Raw genomic sequence first — 17,567 nt, 5'->3', positions numbered from 1 at the left:
TACTTTTTTTTAAAGTTGTTATAACCTGTTTACGTCCCTATAGTGTTTACTCACTTGGCTCAGTACAATATAATAACGTGGTTGTGTTGCGTCAATGAGCAGATCCTCATTCTGTGTGACGATGCATTACTCTGTGGCTTTTCTCAGGAAACAAAACCGAACTTTTTTTTTTCTCAAACCCACACACACACGCGCACGCACACACACGCTAACACTCACACACACAGTGGGCAGTAAAGTTTCTTCACACGACTTCGCACCGTTCACTGCTCTAGTCCCTGATCCACGAGGAAAGGTAAGAACACGTTTATTTCATCGGTTTGAGTCCCACTGCGGCTGAAGGGAACTCATTGTCACTTACCACACAGGTAGCATTGCGGTTTTGTTCCACATTTTGGGAAGTTGTTGTGACCACATCAGTTAGTTGTGTGTTCACCCTCAGTTTCTTTTTTAAAACAGAAGAATGAGGTCGAAACCGTTAATTAGCTCCAATCCTTTTTTAATTAATCCTTTAACTCGACCACAGGTGATTTTATTCTCACTTTGCTTTCTTCACCAGAGTAATAAAGTTATTCTTTAAAAACCCAATGTGGTGGTTAATGGGACTAAACCAACATTTAGACAGTTTATCCAAACCATTGATGTGAGTTAATTATGAATGCACATTTTTTAATTTGATAAAATACCTTTGCATCTATATGGAATAACGATTGTGTGAGGAAATGAGATGAATGCACGAAAAAAAAAAAAAAACGCATATTAAACATATTAGCTTGAGCATGTGGTTTCAGCTCCAAGTTAGCTATGGCTAGCTAAAGCTGTAGCTCCAAGTTAGCTATACCAGCCACAGCTTTAGCCCTAATTTAGCTAAGCTAGCCAAAACTTTAGCTCTAAATTAGCAAAACTAGCCAAAACTGTAGCTCTTAATTAGCATTTTCTGATTTCTGTCTTTTAATACGGTACTTTTTATATATCTAGTAGTTTTTAGTAGTGCCTTCCTGCTCACACACCAACAGCAGTGAAAAGCCAACCTCCTTGGGCCGGGGTAACAATAATTCAACGGAGCATGAGAAGGAGAACTAGGTCAATGAAGGAGGACTAAGTGTTAATAAGAGCTAATTGCTGAAGTTTGTAAAAGTCGTATGAAGAGAGAAGGGATTTGAAACAAGATGGAGCATGTGTCTGCTCAATTGGGATGAGACCAAGAAGAGCAGGGGGAAAGATTGTAGGCCAGCAGGGATGTGATCCTGCCATTTTGTCTCCACTAATAAAGTGCATCCACCAGTTGAAGAGACTTCACTTTAATGCAAGAATAATATAAAGCTCAATACTACAACAATATCAAGCATCTGCATTATTACCCACAATGCCCTTGTGAAACCGGTTCAAACCACAAACACCATTTTCTCACAGGCTATTTGTGTCCCACACCAACCAAATTGGTTTGTGCAACACTTCATTGTAATAAAAAACATGTGACATGTTGCAATAACAACTGCCACTCATCTGCAAGACATACAGTGATATGAAACCGACACTCTGAGATAATTTTTATACTGGGACCAACTGGTTCCCAGTTTCTGAATTTCCTACCCTGTGTCCTCCAGCCATGGCCGTCTACCAGCAGCCCGGTCCTTATCAGCCCGGTCCTTATCAGCCCGGTCCTTATCAGCCCATCAGCCCCACCCAGGTGGTGTCAGTGACCACCACCCAAACCCAACGCCACGGGACATGGAGCTCCGGCGTCTGCGATTGCTGCGGTGACATGGGCACCTGTAAGTTTCTTCTTCTGTGTCTTTTCCGTGCGTTGCATGCTGAGATGTTTCCATTCTTCCAGTTTCAAATCCGTCAATTGTGTTATAAATGTCATCAACACGCCCACTCGCTCGTTGTGAGATTTACGCACACTTTCCTGCTGTATTCTCGTAATTTTGTCCTCCCTGTTAAGAAAAATGTCTGCTGCTAAATGTCATTAATTCTTCTCTCTCTTCTTGGTTCTGAAGGCTGCTATGGGCTCTGTTGTTTCCCCTGCATGCAGTGTGAGACGGCCAGTATGCATGGCTGGTGCTGCGCCATGCCCCTCCTGGACGTCTGCTGTATCGTGTCCTGCCTCCTGCGTTCCTCCATCCGAGAGCGCCACGGCATCCACGTAAGGCTGGTTTGAATGTGGGGAGGGGGGATTTACATTTTTTGTATTTTAATCTTTTTCGCCCCACACATATATCTTATTTATTACATCTTTTATTTGCAATTTTGCATCAAATTTGATTTAATAGTGAGGATAGCTGTTGTGTATATAGGGATTCGAATTCAGAGATTTCAATTATTGAGAAACCCAAACAAACACTGCAGCTCAAACAGACTTTAGCTTAAATACACACGGCAACTGAAGGCCGGTTAGAAACCAGTTCCCTGTAATCCTGTCCCACGTGGGGATTTTATTACATCCGACACTTTCACTTCGACTGGGAGATGAAAAGATTAGAATCTGGTGATTAAAGGTCAAAAGTCCAAACAGAGAAACTATCCCTACTGTGCCAGACTGAAGAAGAATTAGTAGTTTCTGGTTTAGTTTCTCTCTGAAGCTAATGGCTCTTATGCCGGCGGGCTAACTAGTTTATGAACTGGAGTTTATCAGATGAGGGGCTTGAGAATGACGAGTGTTTGGACGTTCGGATGAAGCAAACTGAGAAAATGGGGATCAAGGCAATGGAGTCAACAGGACATCAAAGTTGGAACTCGGAACAAGTGTGTTTTCCTTCTTGCTGAATATCGTAGTTTTTATCAAGTGGTGTCAAAAGGGTCTCAGTGATTATTCCAAGTAAATAAGTAATTATGAATTTACACAGATCCATCCCCTCTGTCTTTCTTTCCTCCTGCAGGGTTCGTGCTGCGGCGACTGCTGCGACCTCACCTGGTGTTACATGTGCGTGTGGTGCCAGATGCACCGAGAGCTGAAGGTCAGGGGCGCCGGGCCGGCCGGCAACACCATGGTCACCACGCAGGTCATCAATATATAGGATGAAACCTCCGGGAAACATGGCGCCAGGTCATAATAGCTGCATGCTCCTCTTCGTAGTTGTAGTGTTCTGTAATCAGTATTAGTTGTAAGACAAAGATGCAGCCGACAGATTCACGCTTGTTTTAGGCAGATGTTTTAATTCGGACCGTGGTGAGTGACCATGTTATATTCTGTGTTACTGACTGATATATCCCCTGTTCTTCACACTCTTTGCTGTTGCATTGTGTAACTTGAGTTAAAAGCAAAAATACAGTTTTTCTAATAAATGTTTTATACAGCTTTGCAAAAAAAACGCCTTCTCCCTGAGTCACAAACGTCACTTCTCTCTTTATTCATGATGTTGAAATCGCACAAAATGTCGTCGATACACAAAGAGCTTTCACTGAGACCCTTGATTTGTGAAACCGAAGAAAAAGATTGATGTGACCACTAAGAACAAGAGACCTCATCCTGCCCCACCACAGATGGACATCTCAGGAAGTGGTGGTGCTGCCTACACGCTTCAGTGCCGCCACATTGTGAAGCTGCAGTTAAAGAACCTGTTAGTTTCCCTGCAGACGATTAAGAGGTCCGGAGAAGTTTGTGAAATACAGAGAGAAAATATACGAGGAGACACACTCGCTGTCTTTAACAGCATGAAGGACATTTAACCTTTCACTCATACTATATATGGTTAATGAGCTTAGATACATGTGTAATTAATGAACCTAGAAATTCAGCGCCCCCTGCAGGAGGAACAATCTGGTAAAAGATTATGCTGCCTTCAAACAGTTGCAGAAATGGTTTCAACAGGTTGTGGTTTCAGCTCTTTTCCTGCAGAGGGCAGTGTTGGACCTGGATAAGCTTTGGTCTATTTGAACTGATGCTGGATCATAAAGTCGTTACAATTTTTTTTACCAAGCAGGTCTGCTACTCGTCTGATTTACACATATTTATATTTTATAATTGACTGCATGGAGTTTAAATATTTAGCTATTAACATTTAGTTTCTGTCTATTTTAAAAAACTATCTGTGAATATTATTAAATGCCTCTTTGAGTATTCCACACTTTGGCTCTTAAAATTAAATATTTTGACAATTTTAACTTCTTACACGTCATCACTGGATACATGTACATTTGTGTATCTTGTGTCTTCTTTTCACCAAACGATTAAAGGATATTTAGCAGCAGATTTTATAATAGGAAATGAACAGTAGCCTATGGTGACATCAACCCATTTGCAGGAAGTAAAGTACAACTGTGGGAATGGATTATCACATGTGCCAGCGCTCATGAGGGTGAGCGGGCTTCACACAGAGAGGAAGCTGGGTTTTCCTCTTTTGTGCATCTGCAGTTGAAGAGAGGAAGTTTTGTGTGTGTGTGTGTGTGTGTTACTGTGTGGGTGTGTGGGTGTCTGTTCACATGCTGCTTGTCCAGAGCTCAGCCGACGCTCCGAGGACGAGACCTCCGAGCTCAGATGGACCTCTACCAGGAGGCCGTGCTTTATCTAGAGACACAGGATGTACCAGGTGAGGGGCATTGTGTTGAGTTATGTGAGGAAAAGGAGGATTTAAAAAAGCATTTGCTTTTGTCTTTGGGGGGAAAAACACTGGATTAATTCCACATTAAACTGAAAGTAAGAAAAGTTGCTGTTTCTTTAAGTGCACCAGAACTTGTATTGCTATTTCTGTTTTTCTTTCTGAAAAGTTAAACCCATCCACGTCACAGAATGTTTTGAATTCATTTGCAACGACAACTAATGTGCACCTACGCAAAAAGAGGAAGCAGACGTGAGATGTTCTTGTTTGTTGCACTGCAGTGGAGACTGGTGCTGCAATGGAGCCTGGTGTCCTGGAGGAGGATGTGCACCTGGAGGAGCTGGTGTCTCCTCTCCTTTCACAAAGTATGGACTTCCCCGCCATCCCTGTGAGTCCACATTTCTCTCCACTTCAAAAAAAATGCTCTGCGTGGCTCTGTCGACCGTGTGTAGTTCCTCTTATTCTCCAGGGGACAGTTCAGTCCTTCAGCAGCCTCGTCTTCATGATGCCCGTGGGAAACGTGAGAGGCGGCCAAGGCCACTTTGTGTTTGGTTTGAGACGCACGTGAAGATGCATCCTAAAACATTTCAATACTGGAGAATAGCTTTTCCAGGTCCCGCATTTGATTTATGCGTTTGATTTACAAAAGAAATATTAAAACAAGCTCTCGACTGTCAATTTCAACTGTACTTTATTGACTGATTTCAAAAACTTTGTTCGAGACACAACAGTTTTTCAGAAAAAGAGAGAACTGAGAAGAGGAACAAATTAAGCCCTTAAGCTGTGTTTACATTTCATTTGGCTTTGCTTCCTCTTTCGTTCCCACAGACTCAAACAGGAGCTTTCACGAATGACACTTTTCAACAGTCCAAAAAACTTCTCTATACGTCAGAAAAAGTGGTGAAGTGTCTGGAGGGTTACAGCAAAAAAAGTTGTTGTGATGTTTGACTCCGATTCAGAAGTCGTGCAGCCCGGAGGAAATGTTGGAGAGGAGGCTCGTGGTCCTGAAGGGCATCGTGGAGAGTGAGGAGGTGTATCTGAGCGAGCTGGAGGCCCTGCTGATGGTAACACACACACACACGTACACACACGCACACACACACACACACACACACACACACACACACACACACAGACACACCCACACAGGAAAATTATTCATCTATATCCACATTTACATATCTATATATCTATGATTATCTGTATCTTATACTCTATTCTTGTCAATTACAGGTGCTGTTAACATTTATATAGTTAGCGTGTCTTCATCTTAGCTTAGCATAAATAATGTATACAAGGGGAAACAGTATAGTATATTATATATCTTTTACCCTATATATAATAAGTGTGACACGTCTTATGAAATATATACTGAGCATTTTGTTTGTTTGTAAATGAGAGCAGAGAAATGTGTTGAGGTTGGAGTTGGCTCTTGATAGGAGTAGAGATACACTGTATTGGCAGGAAGTGCTTGGACAGTTTGTTCTTCTTTTTTTTGTGTTATTAATAGAAACGTAAACCCCCGTTTCCTCATTCTCTTTCATGTCTCGTTAAGTGAAACGTGAGGATCCAAATCTAGAAAACGATGAAATAGTTGTAGCTGGGTTCTGGCAGTAATGCGTTTGTCGTCTGCTCATCAGCTTTGCAAAACGTGTTGTGTTGTTATTTGTCACCAACACCTATTTTCTCGTTTTGATTCAGCAGTGGAGTGAGTGCATGTGTCAAAGATAAAGTACTGAAACAAACACCAGCTTTGGCTCTAAATGAACACGTCCATGTTCTTCACATCCTCCCCGGCCTCTCTCGGTTTTCTCTTGGCCTTTCACTTTTTACCTTTGCATCTCATTTTTTGTGTGATTTGTGATTCTAGCCCATGAAGGCTCTGCGGGCCTCGGCTGGGACGTCCCAGCCGGTTCTGTCCAGTCAGCAGGTCCAGACGGTTTTCTACCAGGTGCCCGAGCTCAGAGACATGCACCAGAGCTTCTACTCCGCCCTGAAGGCCCGGCTGAGCGAGACCAGCCACACGGGCTCCGAGCTGACGGTGGGGGACCTGTTTCTGAAATTGGTGAGAATCTTTCATTGGTCTACTTCTGATGAACAAACGCACAAAGCAGTAACTACAAAATCGATAAATACAATATTTCTTTCCCGTTTACCGAAGCTTGAGGTTTTGTCTGAGAGTGTCATGTGTGTTCTGCCTGTTCCATCCTTTTTATTGAAGGTATACAATGTTTATAGTGCATGAAATTCAAATCCAAGATTAATTGTGATCATATGATTATCCATCTTTTAATTTCTTGGTCATTCACTCAATTTAAACATTACAAAATATTAAAATTCTTCTTTTTTTCTGCACCAATATTTACATATTTATATATCTTACCTGACGTCATCTTTTTTGTTTGTATTGTATTTAAAATTGTATTTCTTGCACTTTTATTAGTTCCTGTAGAAACAAACAAACCAAAAATGCCAACGAGCCAAATTCATAACCAATTTATTAAGAAGCCATGAAACTTGCTGAAGTTAAATGTGCAGCCGTCGTCACGTCATGTGATTCACCTGCTCGCTCCTATTGGCTCCCATTGGTCACCTGGTTCCTGGCCAACGCCCGAATGTCAATTCATAAAACACCTGAGCACAGACAACACTCTTGATTGATGTTCTTCTAAAGTCGAGTTCCGTGGAGCAGTTTGTGCCGAGAATCGTGGAAAATGGGATCTTTGTTGAGCAAATCTTCACACAGAAGTTGTACTTTACTCCTCAGGGGTTTTTTCCCTGTTTAATTGAACTCAAGCAGAAACTGAACCTGTGAGTATAAGGAGATAATCATGTTGGGAGGCTGTGCTCAGGCTACTAGTGACAGTCCACTCATATACATCTGATGAAACCTGCTTGTTTCTGAGACTCAGTGTGAGCAAATACTTCATATTTAGAGGAAATTGAGAAATCACAAGATGCATATAAATAGAAAAGTGGCATTTCAATGTAAAATTGTTGAGAAGGAAGCAAACTCATCAATCTGATCCCATAGTTCCTGCTTTTCAAACCTCATTTTGTTAAGTTAAATATTATGCTATAAAGTGTTTATCTTTTTGCTGGAGAATAGTCAGATTAAAAGATATTTACTCTGAAGAATCAGAATCCACCTCAAATATCTCACTGGGCCATGGATCTTGAACTTTTTCCCCATCATGCCTCTAAAGAAGACTAAAGAAGTCATCGAATGCATTGAACAACTATAAAAGTGTAAATGTTCTCAAATGTGTAGGTTGCATATTAACTTAAAATGTAGTAGATTATCGCCCAGGAAATATATATTCTTTAGTTTTAACCTAATATTCATCAGGTCCCTTCTGTGCTCTGTGGCTCACTCAGGTGAACCAGATCGGTCTGTACGGGGGCTTCATAGAAAACTATGAGGAGGCCGTGGCAATCGTTGGAAAGTGCACACAGTCGGACCCTCGCTTCCGAACTCTGGCCGAGGTAAAAACAACCGGACGGTGAAAGCGGAGTTAATACAGGAATCATCACGTATCAGGGGGATCCTCACCAGTTTGTGTGTGTTTCAGAGAATGATGTCCAACAACACTGCAGACAAAGCTCGCGCCAAGTACACATTTGAAGGTACACATTGTGTTGTTTTGTTTATTTGATAGAACCTGACTTGTGTGCTGCTTCATGGTCTGATTGCTGTTTGTTCCTTTCCAGCTCTACTGTATAAACCTTTGGACAGAGTCACCAGGACCACACTCGTGCTGCATGTGAGAAAACACTGACTTTTTAAATTCTTTATTATGTCCGATGCTCATCTTTCTTTTTGCATCAACAGCTGATGATAAAATAAGTGTAAAAGAAGCAGGGAACCATTCCTTCCTCCCGCTTGGCATTTTCTAAATTCCCGACCTTTCTGTGATCCGGCAGGACCTCCTGAAGACGACGCCAGCGCACCATACAGATCACGTCGCTCTAGAGGAAGCTCTGAGGCTGTCCCGCGGCTTCCTGTCCGGCGTCAATGAGAGTTCCCAGTCCAAACGAGAGGTCACGCTCAGCCACGGCTTGGTGAGGCCCCTCTCCAAGTGCACCCATCCTCAGACGTCCTCCCACACCTGACAACCTGCAGCGTCTGAAGATGGAACACAAAACATGTTGTAAATGTGTGTGTGTGTGTGTGTGTGTCTGTGTGTTTATCCCAGAGACGTCAGTTGATGCGTGACGGCTTCGTGGTGGACGTGAGCGAGGGGGAACGCAGCCTGCGACACCTCTTCCTGTACACGGACCTCCTGCTGTGCACCAGGTTCAAACAGGCGACCAGAGGGTGAGTGCAACCCCAACAAAACACAAGGGCCTGTGGGAAATGTAGTCTCCACATTTTAAACCGTAGCCTTAACACAAGTGCACGTGTGTATCTCCCTTCATCTCCCTTCTATCTCAGATGTTCGGTCACAAGTATGGTGATTCCTAACCAGAGGTACTTGTTGTTGCACCTTAAAACTGCATGTTGTGTTGGAGGTGCATGAAAACTGGTTACTAATAGCTTGTGAGCAGTAATGTTAAACAGCCAGTAACATTAAATCAAAAAATTAAAGTTTAAAATAGACCAGTGGACACTTAATGTCAGTTTTAAATAACAAAAGTTCGCAGACATCAAATTTAAAATACTTCACAAATAGATAAAAATAAAGTTATGTGACTGAACAATATAATAATGATGGAACGGTTGAGACTTGAAGCACATTTAAAGGACAGTACCTGGGGTTAGTGGTTGTGAGGCTTATTTTATCTTTAATTGTTTTTTGGCAACTGTTTTGTCTCCTTTTTGTTGTGTGTATATATGTGTAAATGTTGGTGCAGCATAACAATAATGTGTTTTGATGTTTGAAAATAAGATAAAAGTACTCTCAGTTACATACATTATGTTGCTATAAGATACATATTTTAGTTTATATGTGTATGTGTGTGTGTTCCAGGAAGCAGGACCAGTACAGGTTCTGCTGGTATCTTCCTCTCGCTGGTCTCAAACTGGGCTGGTCCTCAGACCATGAACCGGACACGCGCCTGCACGCCACAAGAACCAAGATGTTCCTCCTCCGGCAGCAGCTGCAGCAACAAGCAGTAGGTTTAATACCAAGATACAGACGTGTGTGTCTGTGTGTGTGTGTGACCTTTTAAACAGACGTATGAAATGTAAACTCGTGTGTGTGTGTGTGTGTGTGTGTGAAGGGATCCAGAGGCCTGATGGTGGCGGCTCGCACCCGGAGGAAACTGGAGCAAACGGAGCTGATGCTGCTCACACAGTCGCCTCTTTACAGACTGGAGCTGCACAGCCCCAGTGGAAAGGTACACACACAAACCTCCTGTCACTCCCTGGGTCACGAAAAGGAAACGCAGCTAAACCATAAGAGCGTCATCTGGTTTCTTCTCTTTCTGCAGAGTCACACTCTCCTCCTCCCCTCCTTGTACGAGCTCGAAGAATGGAGAGAAGCCGTTCATAAACTCACCACACAGAGTAAGTTCACAGCCTCCCGACTGATCTGGAGTCAGTTAATATACAACTTCTGCAAAATGTCATTGTGCCAGTTGGTTAAGACTAACGATGCATGGACACATTTTCACCAAACGTGGTAGTCATATTCCTCGGGAGAGTTTTTCTAGATGATGACTTTTGGAGCTAATAGGTCAAAGGTCAAGAGCGTGGTTAACGAATTGCTGTGTAACAGAATCTGAAGCTTCTATTAATTCCTGATCGTGAAAGGCTTTGTAGAGTCTCTGTATGAACCTGTGCATGAGTGAGGGAATGTGACTTGTGTTATTAAGAACTTTGCATAGGCCTGGAAAATGTTTATTTGACTACAATTTATTTATTTAGCTCGGAAAATGATTTCTGATCATGGATTTATGAGTGACATCATCATGGTGTCAGTCTGATGTGGGCGTTTCCTACACTAGGAGATCTCATACGTGTGTGTTGAGCATTGTAGTCTTGAGAAATGTGATGATTGCACTTACCACTGTTACTACAGTTGTGTGTTGTAATAGTATATTTGTCGGAATCCTTGTGTAAAACAAATTGTCACAAGTGTCGAGTTTTGTTTGTGCACAGTTGTTAATTATTAAAAAAGAAATATACGATCTTCAGCTTTTTGGATTAACCAATCAGTGATCATCATATGGTATGATATAATAGCCATCCAGCTAGGTAGGGCTGTCTATCATTGGTTGAACAGGTTTAAAGCTTATTTGTACTGGTTGTGATTTGCAGTGGTGCTGATAATGCACAAAGCATCTGCATCCTCCATCAAGGAGGTTGTGTTGTCCTGCGTTTGTTTGTTTGCTAGTTTTCAGGATTATGCAAAAAACGATTTAACTGATCTCCATTGATTTTTGCGGAGGGGTGAGGTACGATCCAGGGAAGAGCCAATTCAATGTTGGTGCAGATTAGGGGGCGGATCTATGTTTTTTGTTTTTTTTCACTGCCTTCATTATTGTGATTTTTCCACATTTTCGTTTATCAAGTGTTAATCTTGATAAATGCAATTGTGCAAATTGGTTCAGATCCAAATATAACTCTGGATCTAGTGACTTTAATGTGGTTTCATGTCATATTTGTTGTTTTAGTTTGCAGTTTGTTGCATTAAAAACTGTCTTTCCTACTTTATATTGATAACAAGCCTCTCAACAGTAGCTAGTGTGATGTGTTGCTGTTTTTCTTTCTATTATAACTGATCTATCTGGACGTGTGTTGTCTGTCAGATATAGAAACGGTCCCTCCAGACCTGCTCACTCTCACCAGCACATGTGTGAAACTGAGGATGACCCAGCAGCCGCCGCTACAATCCTCCAACCCCGGTACGACCACATCCTGTGTCTGAAATCAAATACACAGGCGGCTTTGACTTCTGATCTCTTTCTACGACTTTCTCTTCTTTCACTTGAGCTCAGGACGATAAAGTCCTCGGGGTATTTTTGTCTCTTTGTCTCAGCAGTAGAGAACGAGGCCTCGTTGTGTGGGACTCTGAGCGTCGCGGTTCACTCTGCCTGTGGCCTGCAGCAGCCGGCCTGTATGTACACACACGTTTTGATTCAAAGAAAGAGTTCAGAATAGTTTAATAATGCTGTGATTGATTTTTTTAATATTTTTTCCTGCTCTTTTCAGGTGTGTATGTGTGTTTGGAAGTGGACGGCTATGAGTTTTATGATAAACAGGCCCAGACGCACTCTTCAGTCCACAGCATCAACCCACAGTGGGACCAGGTCAGACTGCGTCACCTTTAAAACACATGAATCCTTGAATTAAAAAACAGAAAACACTGTCTTGTGGTCAGATCCAGTTTGACACAGTTGGTGGATGATTCAGTCCGAGTGGCTGAACGACATCTTTGTGTCTAGACAGCATCTGACGTGATGTCAGGCCTCAGTTGAACTCCCGGGGGGATTAAAGCCTCTGCAGAGTGGCCGAGCTTTAAACATGATCAGCGGCAGTAAAGTCGGCTCTAAATCCAAGTGGAAGCCACGAGTGGGAGACTTGCGGTGTTAATGATGTCTCCTTCATGTCCAACAGGAGCTGTCCCTCCAGGTGGACGGGGCTCAGAACCTCAGGGTGGTCTGTGTGAGTCAGTCTGACGGACACGAGGACGCTGTCCTGGGAAAAACTGCTCTCAGGGTACGAAGCTGCTCAGGAGCTTCAGCTTAGTGTGTCCAAGTGTCAAAGAAAAGAAAATAATGAAATGGACAAGTAACAAATACTGCTTATCAATTTACATCATCAATAGATCAATTATCTGTATTTAAAGATGGACGACATGACAGTTCCCTTAAGAGCTGTGTCTCAATTATCAAAAAGGATTCGACTGAAAAGTTTTCTTTTCCCCGAAGAAGCATCATGATTGACTGTCTGTAGAAAGTGTCTGTTAAAAAGCAGAACTGTGGAAAAAAAATGAACCGAGACCACAGTTCACTTCCAGAGTATTTGTTTCTATCCACGATATAAATCTAAACTGTTGCCTTCATACTGATTTATACATATTTTGTGTTTTTCCAGCTGGAGTCTAAATCCCTGAGTAAGCGATGGAGGAGACAGACGTTGCGGCTCGGCCGAGTGGAGGTGACTGTGTCCCTGAGGTACAGTCCCCACCCGCTGGAGCCGCCAAGCTCCATGGCCCCACAGCTCCCCATCTTCTGCGTCCCCATTGAAACCGTGGCTCAGTAAGTTCCTGCCAGTCCGTCTGCAACACTTGACGTTTAAAGCTGCAGCTCAGATTAAAGTTTTATTCGCCTTCGGAGCCTTTTTTACGAAGCTAGTTTCGGGGAAGTGAGGCGATTTATTTTGTGGCGCCACGAGAGAAGCGGGAGTGCGTCGAGAACGGAGTCTGAAATGAAATGAATCAAAACTGATGCGTTAAACATCTGAGGAGTTGTTTTTTTTAATTCTCGATACTTGTTATTCTCTGCCAGACAGGAGGGGGCGCTGGTTCCCCTTGTGGTGCGGTGCTGTGTGGAGGAGGTGGAGCGGAGGGGCCTGGCCGAGGTGGGAATCTACAGGATTTCAGGGAGCGCCAGTGAAATCAACACGCTCAGGGCTGCGTTCGACAGCAGTAAGAAAACACACAGTAAAACATCGGTGTCTGGGTATTTCACACTCGTCCACTGCTTGAAACAACAGGAGCTTGTCACATAAACGCTCGAAATCAGGGGCCAAAAAGTCAGGAACTTCTTTAAGGCTTCGTTCAAATGACAATCTGTCCTCTCTTGACAGTTTTCCCGTAGTATCACATTATCAAACTGAAGCAAACGGCCATAAAGAGGCTTTGGGAATTACTTCATAGGCGCTAAGTGGCCATTTTACGTCAAATTCACGCCGAGGCACAACCACTTGATTGCCATGAAAACTGGTAGAAGCATTCACGCCCACTGGAGGGTGAAATCAGTTATGGCAAAGTTTTGATTTGGTTATATGACGGAACATCTGCAAAAATAATGGCGTTCCTACTTCATGTTTAGTGCTATTTAGCATCTGTTGGCATAGAAGTACCTAAATCTGCTGAAGCATGTTGGCACTGATCTTGTTAGAGCCAAAAAGTGATGCCAATGTGTCTTGATCGCCCCCTGGTGGCTGGCTGCAGTATAAGTCATAACCCCAGACCTCCTCCATGTTAACAAATGGGACATGGACCAAAAATTAAATGCAAAGTACATGTGAAATTAACTTTTCTAGAAGATGGCCTCTGTTGTTTCAGGTAGTACTCACACTGAAGTTTGTTCAAGTGTTCTAGACCAGATGAAGATGCAGTTCTAACTTATCCTCGTCTTCCTCGTTCAGATCTGCGTGAAGCTGTGACCAGGCTGAGGAGCCTCGAGGTGAACGTGGTCTCCGGGGTTCTCAAGCTCTACCTGAGAGAGCTGCCCGAGTCGCTCATCCCCTCGGAGCTGTTCCACAGTCTGGCCAGGACGCTGGGTGAGAAACACTTCAACCTGAAAGATCCACGTGTACAGTCACCTCATGTTTATACAGACACTAATAAACCCTGAACTCAATATCTGTCTGCCGAACCTTTAATTTAGATCATTAACAATCCAGAAAATATGTGAAAATGATTGAATTTCACAAATAATCTGTTTATTCTATGTATTTGTGTTTTCCATCTATTTATCACATTTCTATGTCATGAGAAATAGATCACATTTTGGGAAGCATTTCAATTTTGGGGGGAAATATGTATAAAGTGACCAATAAAAGATTAATGTCACAAAAGGATATTTTCACAGCTTGTTTGACATAAGATTTAAAGCAACAGGCTGAAGGATAAAAGGCCTCAACGCTGCTCAATGAATCCTAAAGGCCCCTCAGCTCACCTGCATGTGAACTGTTTCCCCTCCAGAGATCCAGGACATGAACACGCGTCTCGTCTCCATGCTGTCCCTCCTCCAGTCCTGTCCCGAAACCAAACGCTGCACCTTCCTCTACCTCATGCACCACCTGCAACGGTCCGAGTCAGACAGCAACACACGGTCTCACCTCGGGGGTTCAACTTGAAATGATTTAAAAACGTTTTCTCCTCCATGTTTATCCAGAGTGTCTGAGAGCCAACACGTCAACAAGATGACTCTGCTGAACCTGGCCACGGTGTTTGGTCCCAGCCTGCTACGCCCCCCTGTGGCCGTGAATATCTCCCAGGAGGTTGTGGTGCAGGTGAGGGTGAAGCAATCAGACAATCAAAATCACAATCTTTTATAATATGTATTTGTTTATTCAGTGAAATGTTCTTTGTTGTATATTTTGTAATATCTTCCCCAACAAAGCTGATTATAAAACTAATGGATAGATAGATGGATGGGTAAATGGAAAGAATCATATGAAAGCAGATAATTAATAGTTTTTTTGCCACGGGGGTTTTACCTAAAACAGTTTATAAACATTGTGTTTCACAAAAGGTGTCCTCCAATTATCTGTATTTAATCACGCTTGGGTTTAAAGATTTGAATTTGTACTTTCATAAACAACTCCTGTGTGTGTGTGTGTGTGTGTGTGTGTGTGTGTGTGTGTGTGTGTGTGTGTGTGTGTGTGTGTGTGTGTGTGTGTGTGTGTGTGTGTGTGTGTGTGTGTGTGTGTGTGTGTGTGTGTGTGTGTGTGTTTCAGGTCCAGGTGGTTTACTGCTACCTGCAGTGCAACAACCTCCCTGAAGCCCAGATCTCGGTGCCACATGACCCTGAAGAGGATGACGAGACCACCCACACGTGAGACCACCCTCCGTGTCCCGGCCGACAGGAGAATCCAAATTGTGTGTGTTAAAATAAAAATTCTGTGCAAGAACTGTAAAACAATAAATATATTTTTTGACAAAAATATGGTATGTTTCGTTACCTTTCATATTTCCTGTTTTTTTAAATGAATTTAGTACAATTATATCAATACAGTTGATTTTTTTTTTTATGCTGCAATAATTCTCTAATTCTCTGTTGCCTTTTAATCAAATTTTTTTATTCTTAAAATCAAATGACATTAAGTCCCTGTGGTAGTTGCGTCAAACTTTCAATCATATTTTAAACAGACCAGTTGTCTTAGGGGGGAAAATGCATTAAAAATTGCTTTTAGTTTTTGGGCTATTAATCCTATTGGCTTAAAAGGTAAGAAGCATTTATGACCTGGAAACAGACTTTGAGAAAATAGTTTCCACTCTGAACTTTTACTGTGTTATTATCTACAATAAAGGTTAATCTGAAGTGAGTAGAACCACTTGATCAGCAGCCTGTCACTGACCGTAACGTATTGTTTTTAATATCTGCACCCAGGCCTCCTCAGACAGCAGATGGACTCTGGCAGCTCGGAGTAACGTGACGCTGAAATGTGGTTGAGGAAAAATCAGGGGCGCAGATGTTGTATAAAAGGTCAGAGGTCGCCCCCCCGAGCCTGAAATCCAATCAGTTACGGTTCAAATCCAACTAGACGGAGTTCAACACGAAGTGTACGCCCCATAAAAACCCTACACACACACGGTGAGTTGAAAACCAACACACACGGCCCGCGGTCGACCCATCCACACCACACATGGGAGCCTTATTTCAACCTCGCCACCTGGGCAGGCCGGGCTAGTGTTACCCCCCCAACCTTTTACCCCAAAACCCCCCTCAGTCGTTTGATCGCTAATCCTGGACCCCCAGTCCAGCCCTGCCCTCCCAGTGCTAACCCACTGTATGTGGATGCCATAACAACATCCAGAACAGGTCTCAAACTGGAAGGAGGAGGTGGGATCAGCCTGTTGCCCCGCGGCGTCGTAAATCACCTGTCCCCTCCGACACGATGGCTGCCAAAATACGGTTCCGCTCGACGACTACAAAGACAGAATGAGGTTCCCATTGCAGACTACAAAGCCGAGGAAGGCCGGAGCCGTTTGTGACTGAGGACTGGAACAGACGACTGGTCGACACCTGGGACTGGTGGGAAAGTTTTTATGGGAGAAGTCGGATTCTGGTCCGGTGACCGCACGAGTTCCACAGGCAGATTTACATTTCCCATCACCTCATCAAAGATATTCTAGAGGAACTTCACAAATCCTTAATTCCTTACTGGTAGACATTTGCATGAGGCTATTTTTACATAATATGACCTTTTTTTTCTTGTCTGGGAGTTTTTGAAATACATCTCCTTAGTTTTAAGAAAAACTTTGCCCTTAGTTTCACTAATAATGAGACATTAAACTCCTCAAACCTTTGACAAATGCACTTGCCTCAAGTTACAATTTTCCAGTTATGTTTCTACATAGAATACATTTTCCAAAGATTGATCTCATGGATTATGCCAATGTTTGCCATCTGTTTTATTGAAGATTGTTCACACATGTGTTTTTTAATTTTAGACAACTATATGCAAACAGACATCGATCCATATTATTCCACAAGTGGAGCTGAATTAAATCAGATTTTTATTATCTTGGATTCTTAATTTAAGTGTATTTTCTGCTCTATATTTATATTTTATATCTGCATTTTATTCATGTTTTTATATCTAATCTGTGTTGACTCATCAGTAGTTGAGTCCTGCTGGGGACCATCAAAATAAAAGTCTGGTCAAATCGTTTCTCATTTTATGGATTATTAATCTTTTGGATCCTTTTAACAGACTGTGAACATGCAATCAGCAATACACAATGTTTGTTTTTAGATATAATAGAGTTTAAAAAGAATTGCACAATGAGTTGAATAATTAGGAATCCTACCCACGCAAACCGTACTGCTGAAATTGTTTTAAACTGGAGTGTCGAGTGCAAACCTCCCGCTCGCTAACAGTCACCTTACATTCAATCAAGCTGCTCGAATGATTCCCTGGGAAATTGAAAAACGTCTCACAATATTAACAAAACCTATAAAGAATCCTAGATGTGTCCCTTTGTATGGATCATAAAAATTGACATGTTCTTTCTTGACCCGTCCGTCCACCAAGTTCCGTGGAAATCCATTGAGTAGATTTTGTGTAATCCTGTTGACAAACAAACACACAGACAGGAAAACAACCTGTTTGGACTTTGAGCA

At 42.5% G+C, this 17,567-nt stretch overlaps 2 protein-coding genes across 5 annotated transcripts; both read left to right on the top strand.

Moving 5' to 3' along the window:
* The first annotated feature begins 63 nt into the window (after positions 1-63).
* Positions 64-3,314, top strand: ponzr1 (plac8 onzin related protein 1). 2 transcript variants are annotated; one of them, XM_053416538.1, is made up of 4 exons: positions 64-295; positions 1,608-1,775; positions 2,004-2,149; positions 2,883-3,314. In XM_053416538.1, exons 2-4 carry the CDS (start codon positions 1,610-1,612, stop codon positions 3,018-3,020), a joined length of 450 nt encoding a protein of 149 aa, XP_053272513.1. In that variant the 5' UTR covers positions 64-295; positions 1,608-1,609; the 3' UTR covers positions 3,021-3,314. The 2 variants fall into 2 exon arrangements, with proteins under 2 accessions (XP_053272513.1, XP_053272512.1); XM_053416537.1 differs by having other exon boundaries at positions 86-295; positions 1,578-1,775.
* A 143-nt stretch (positions 3,315-3,457) lies between these two features.
* On the top strand, positions 3,458-17,115 carry si:dkey-33c9.6 (active breakpoint cluster region-related protein). Of its 3 annotated transcripts, XR_008334028.1 has the most exons (24): positions 3,458-4,532; positions 4,823-4,929; positions 5,501-5,605; positions 6,412-6,606; positions 7,920-8,027; positions 8,114-8,168; positions 8,253-8,305; positions 8,466-8,603; positions 8,738-8,859; positions 9,512-9,656; positions 9,765-9,881; positions 9,975-10,050; positions 11,295-11,390; positions 11,525-11,602; positions 11,698-11,795; positions 12,103-12,204; positions 12,583-12,746; positions 12,996-13,135; positions 13,861-13,995; positions 14,420-14,525; positions 14,613-14,730; positions 15,178-15,319; positions 15,831-16,034; positions 16,258-17,115. XR_008334028.1 is itself a non-coding variant. In XM_053416536.1 (23 exons), exons 1-22 carry the CDS (start codon positions 4,481-4,483, stop codon positions 15,277-15,279), a joined length of 2,409 nt encoding a protein of 802 aa, XP_053272511.1. In that variant the 5' UTR covers positions 3,458-4,480; the 3' UTR covers positions 15,280-15,319; positions 15,831-17,115. The 3 variants fall into 3 exon arrangements, 2 of the variants coding, with proteins under 2 accessions (XP_053272511.1, XP_053272508.1); XM_053416536.1 differs by having other exon boundaries at positions 11,528-11,602; positions 15,831-17,115; XM_053416533.1 differs by having other exon boundaries at positions 15,831-17,115.
* Positions 17,116-17,567: the final 452 nt, after the last annotated feature.

Source organism: Pleuronectes platessa, chromosome 23 (genome assembly GCF_947347685.1).
Source record: "Pleuronectes platessa chromosome 23, fPlePla1.1, whole genome shotgun sequence".
Taxonomy (NCBI): Eukaryota; Metazoa; Chordata; class Actinopteri; order Pleuronectiformes; family Pleuronectidae; genus Pleuronectes; species Pleuronectes platessa.
Note: the sequence above shows the minus strand (reverse complement) of the source record. Positions and strands in the feature narration are given on the sequence as shown.

Coding starts and splice junctions, on each gene's coding strand:
- ponzr1 (XM_053416538.1), top strand. CDS start 1,610: ATGGCCGTCTACCAGCAGCCCGGTCCTTATCAGCCCGGTCCTTATCAG. Junction 1,776..2,003: donor CTGCGGTGACATGGGCACCT/GTAAGTTTCTTC, acceptor TTGGTTCTGAAG/GCTGCTATGGGCTCTGTTGT. Junction 2,150..2,882: donor GAGAGCGCCACGGCATCCAC/GTAAGGCTGGTT, acceptor TTCCTCCTGCAG/GGTTCGTGCTGCGGCGACTG.
- si:dkey-33c9.6 (XM_053416533.1), top strand. CDS start 4,481: ATGGACCTCTACCAGGAGGCCGTGCTTTATCTAGAGACACAGGATGTA. Junction 5,606..6,411: donor AGCTGGAGGCCCTGCTGATG/GTAACACACACA, acceptor TTGTGATTCTAG/CCCATGAAGGCTCTGCGGGC. Junction 11,796..12,102: donor TCAACCCACAGTGGGACCAG/GTCAGACTGCGT, acceptor CATGTCCAACAG/GAGCTGTCCCTCCAGGTGGA.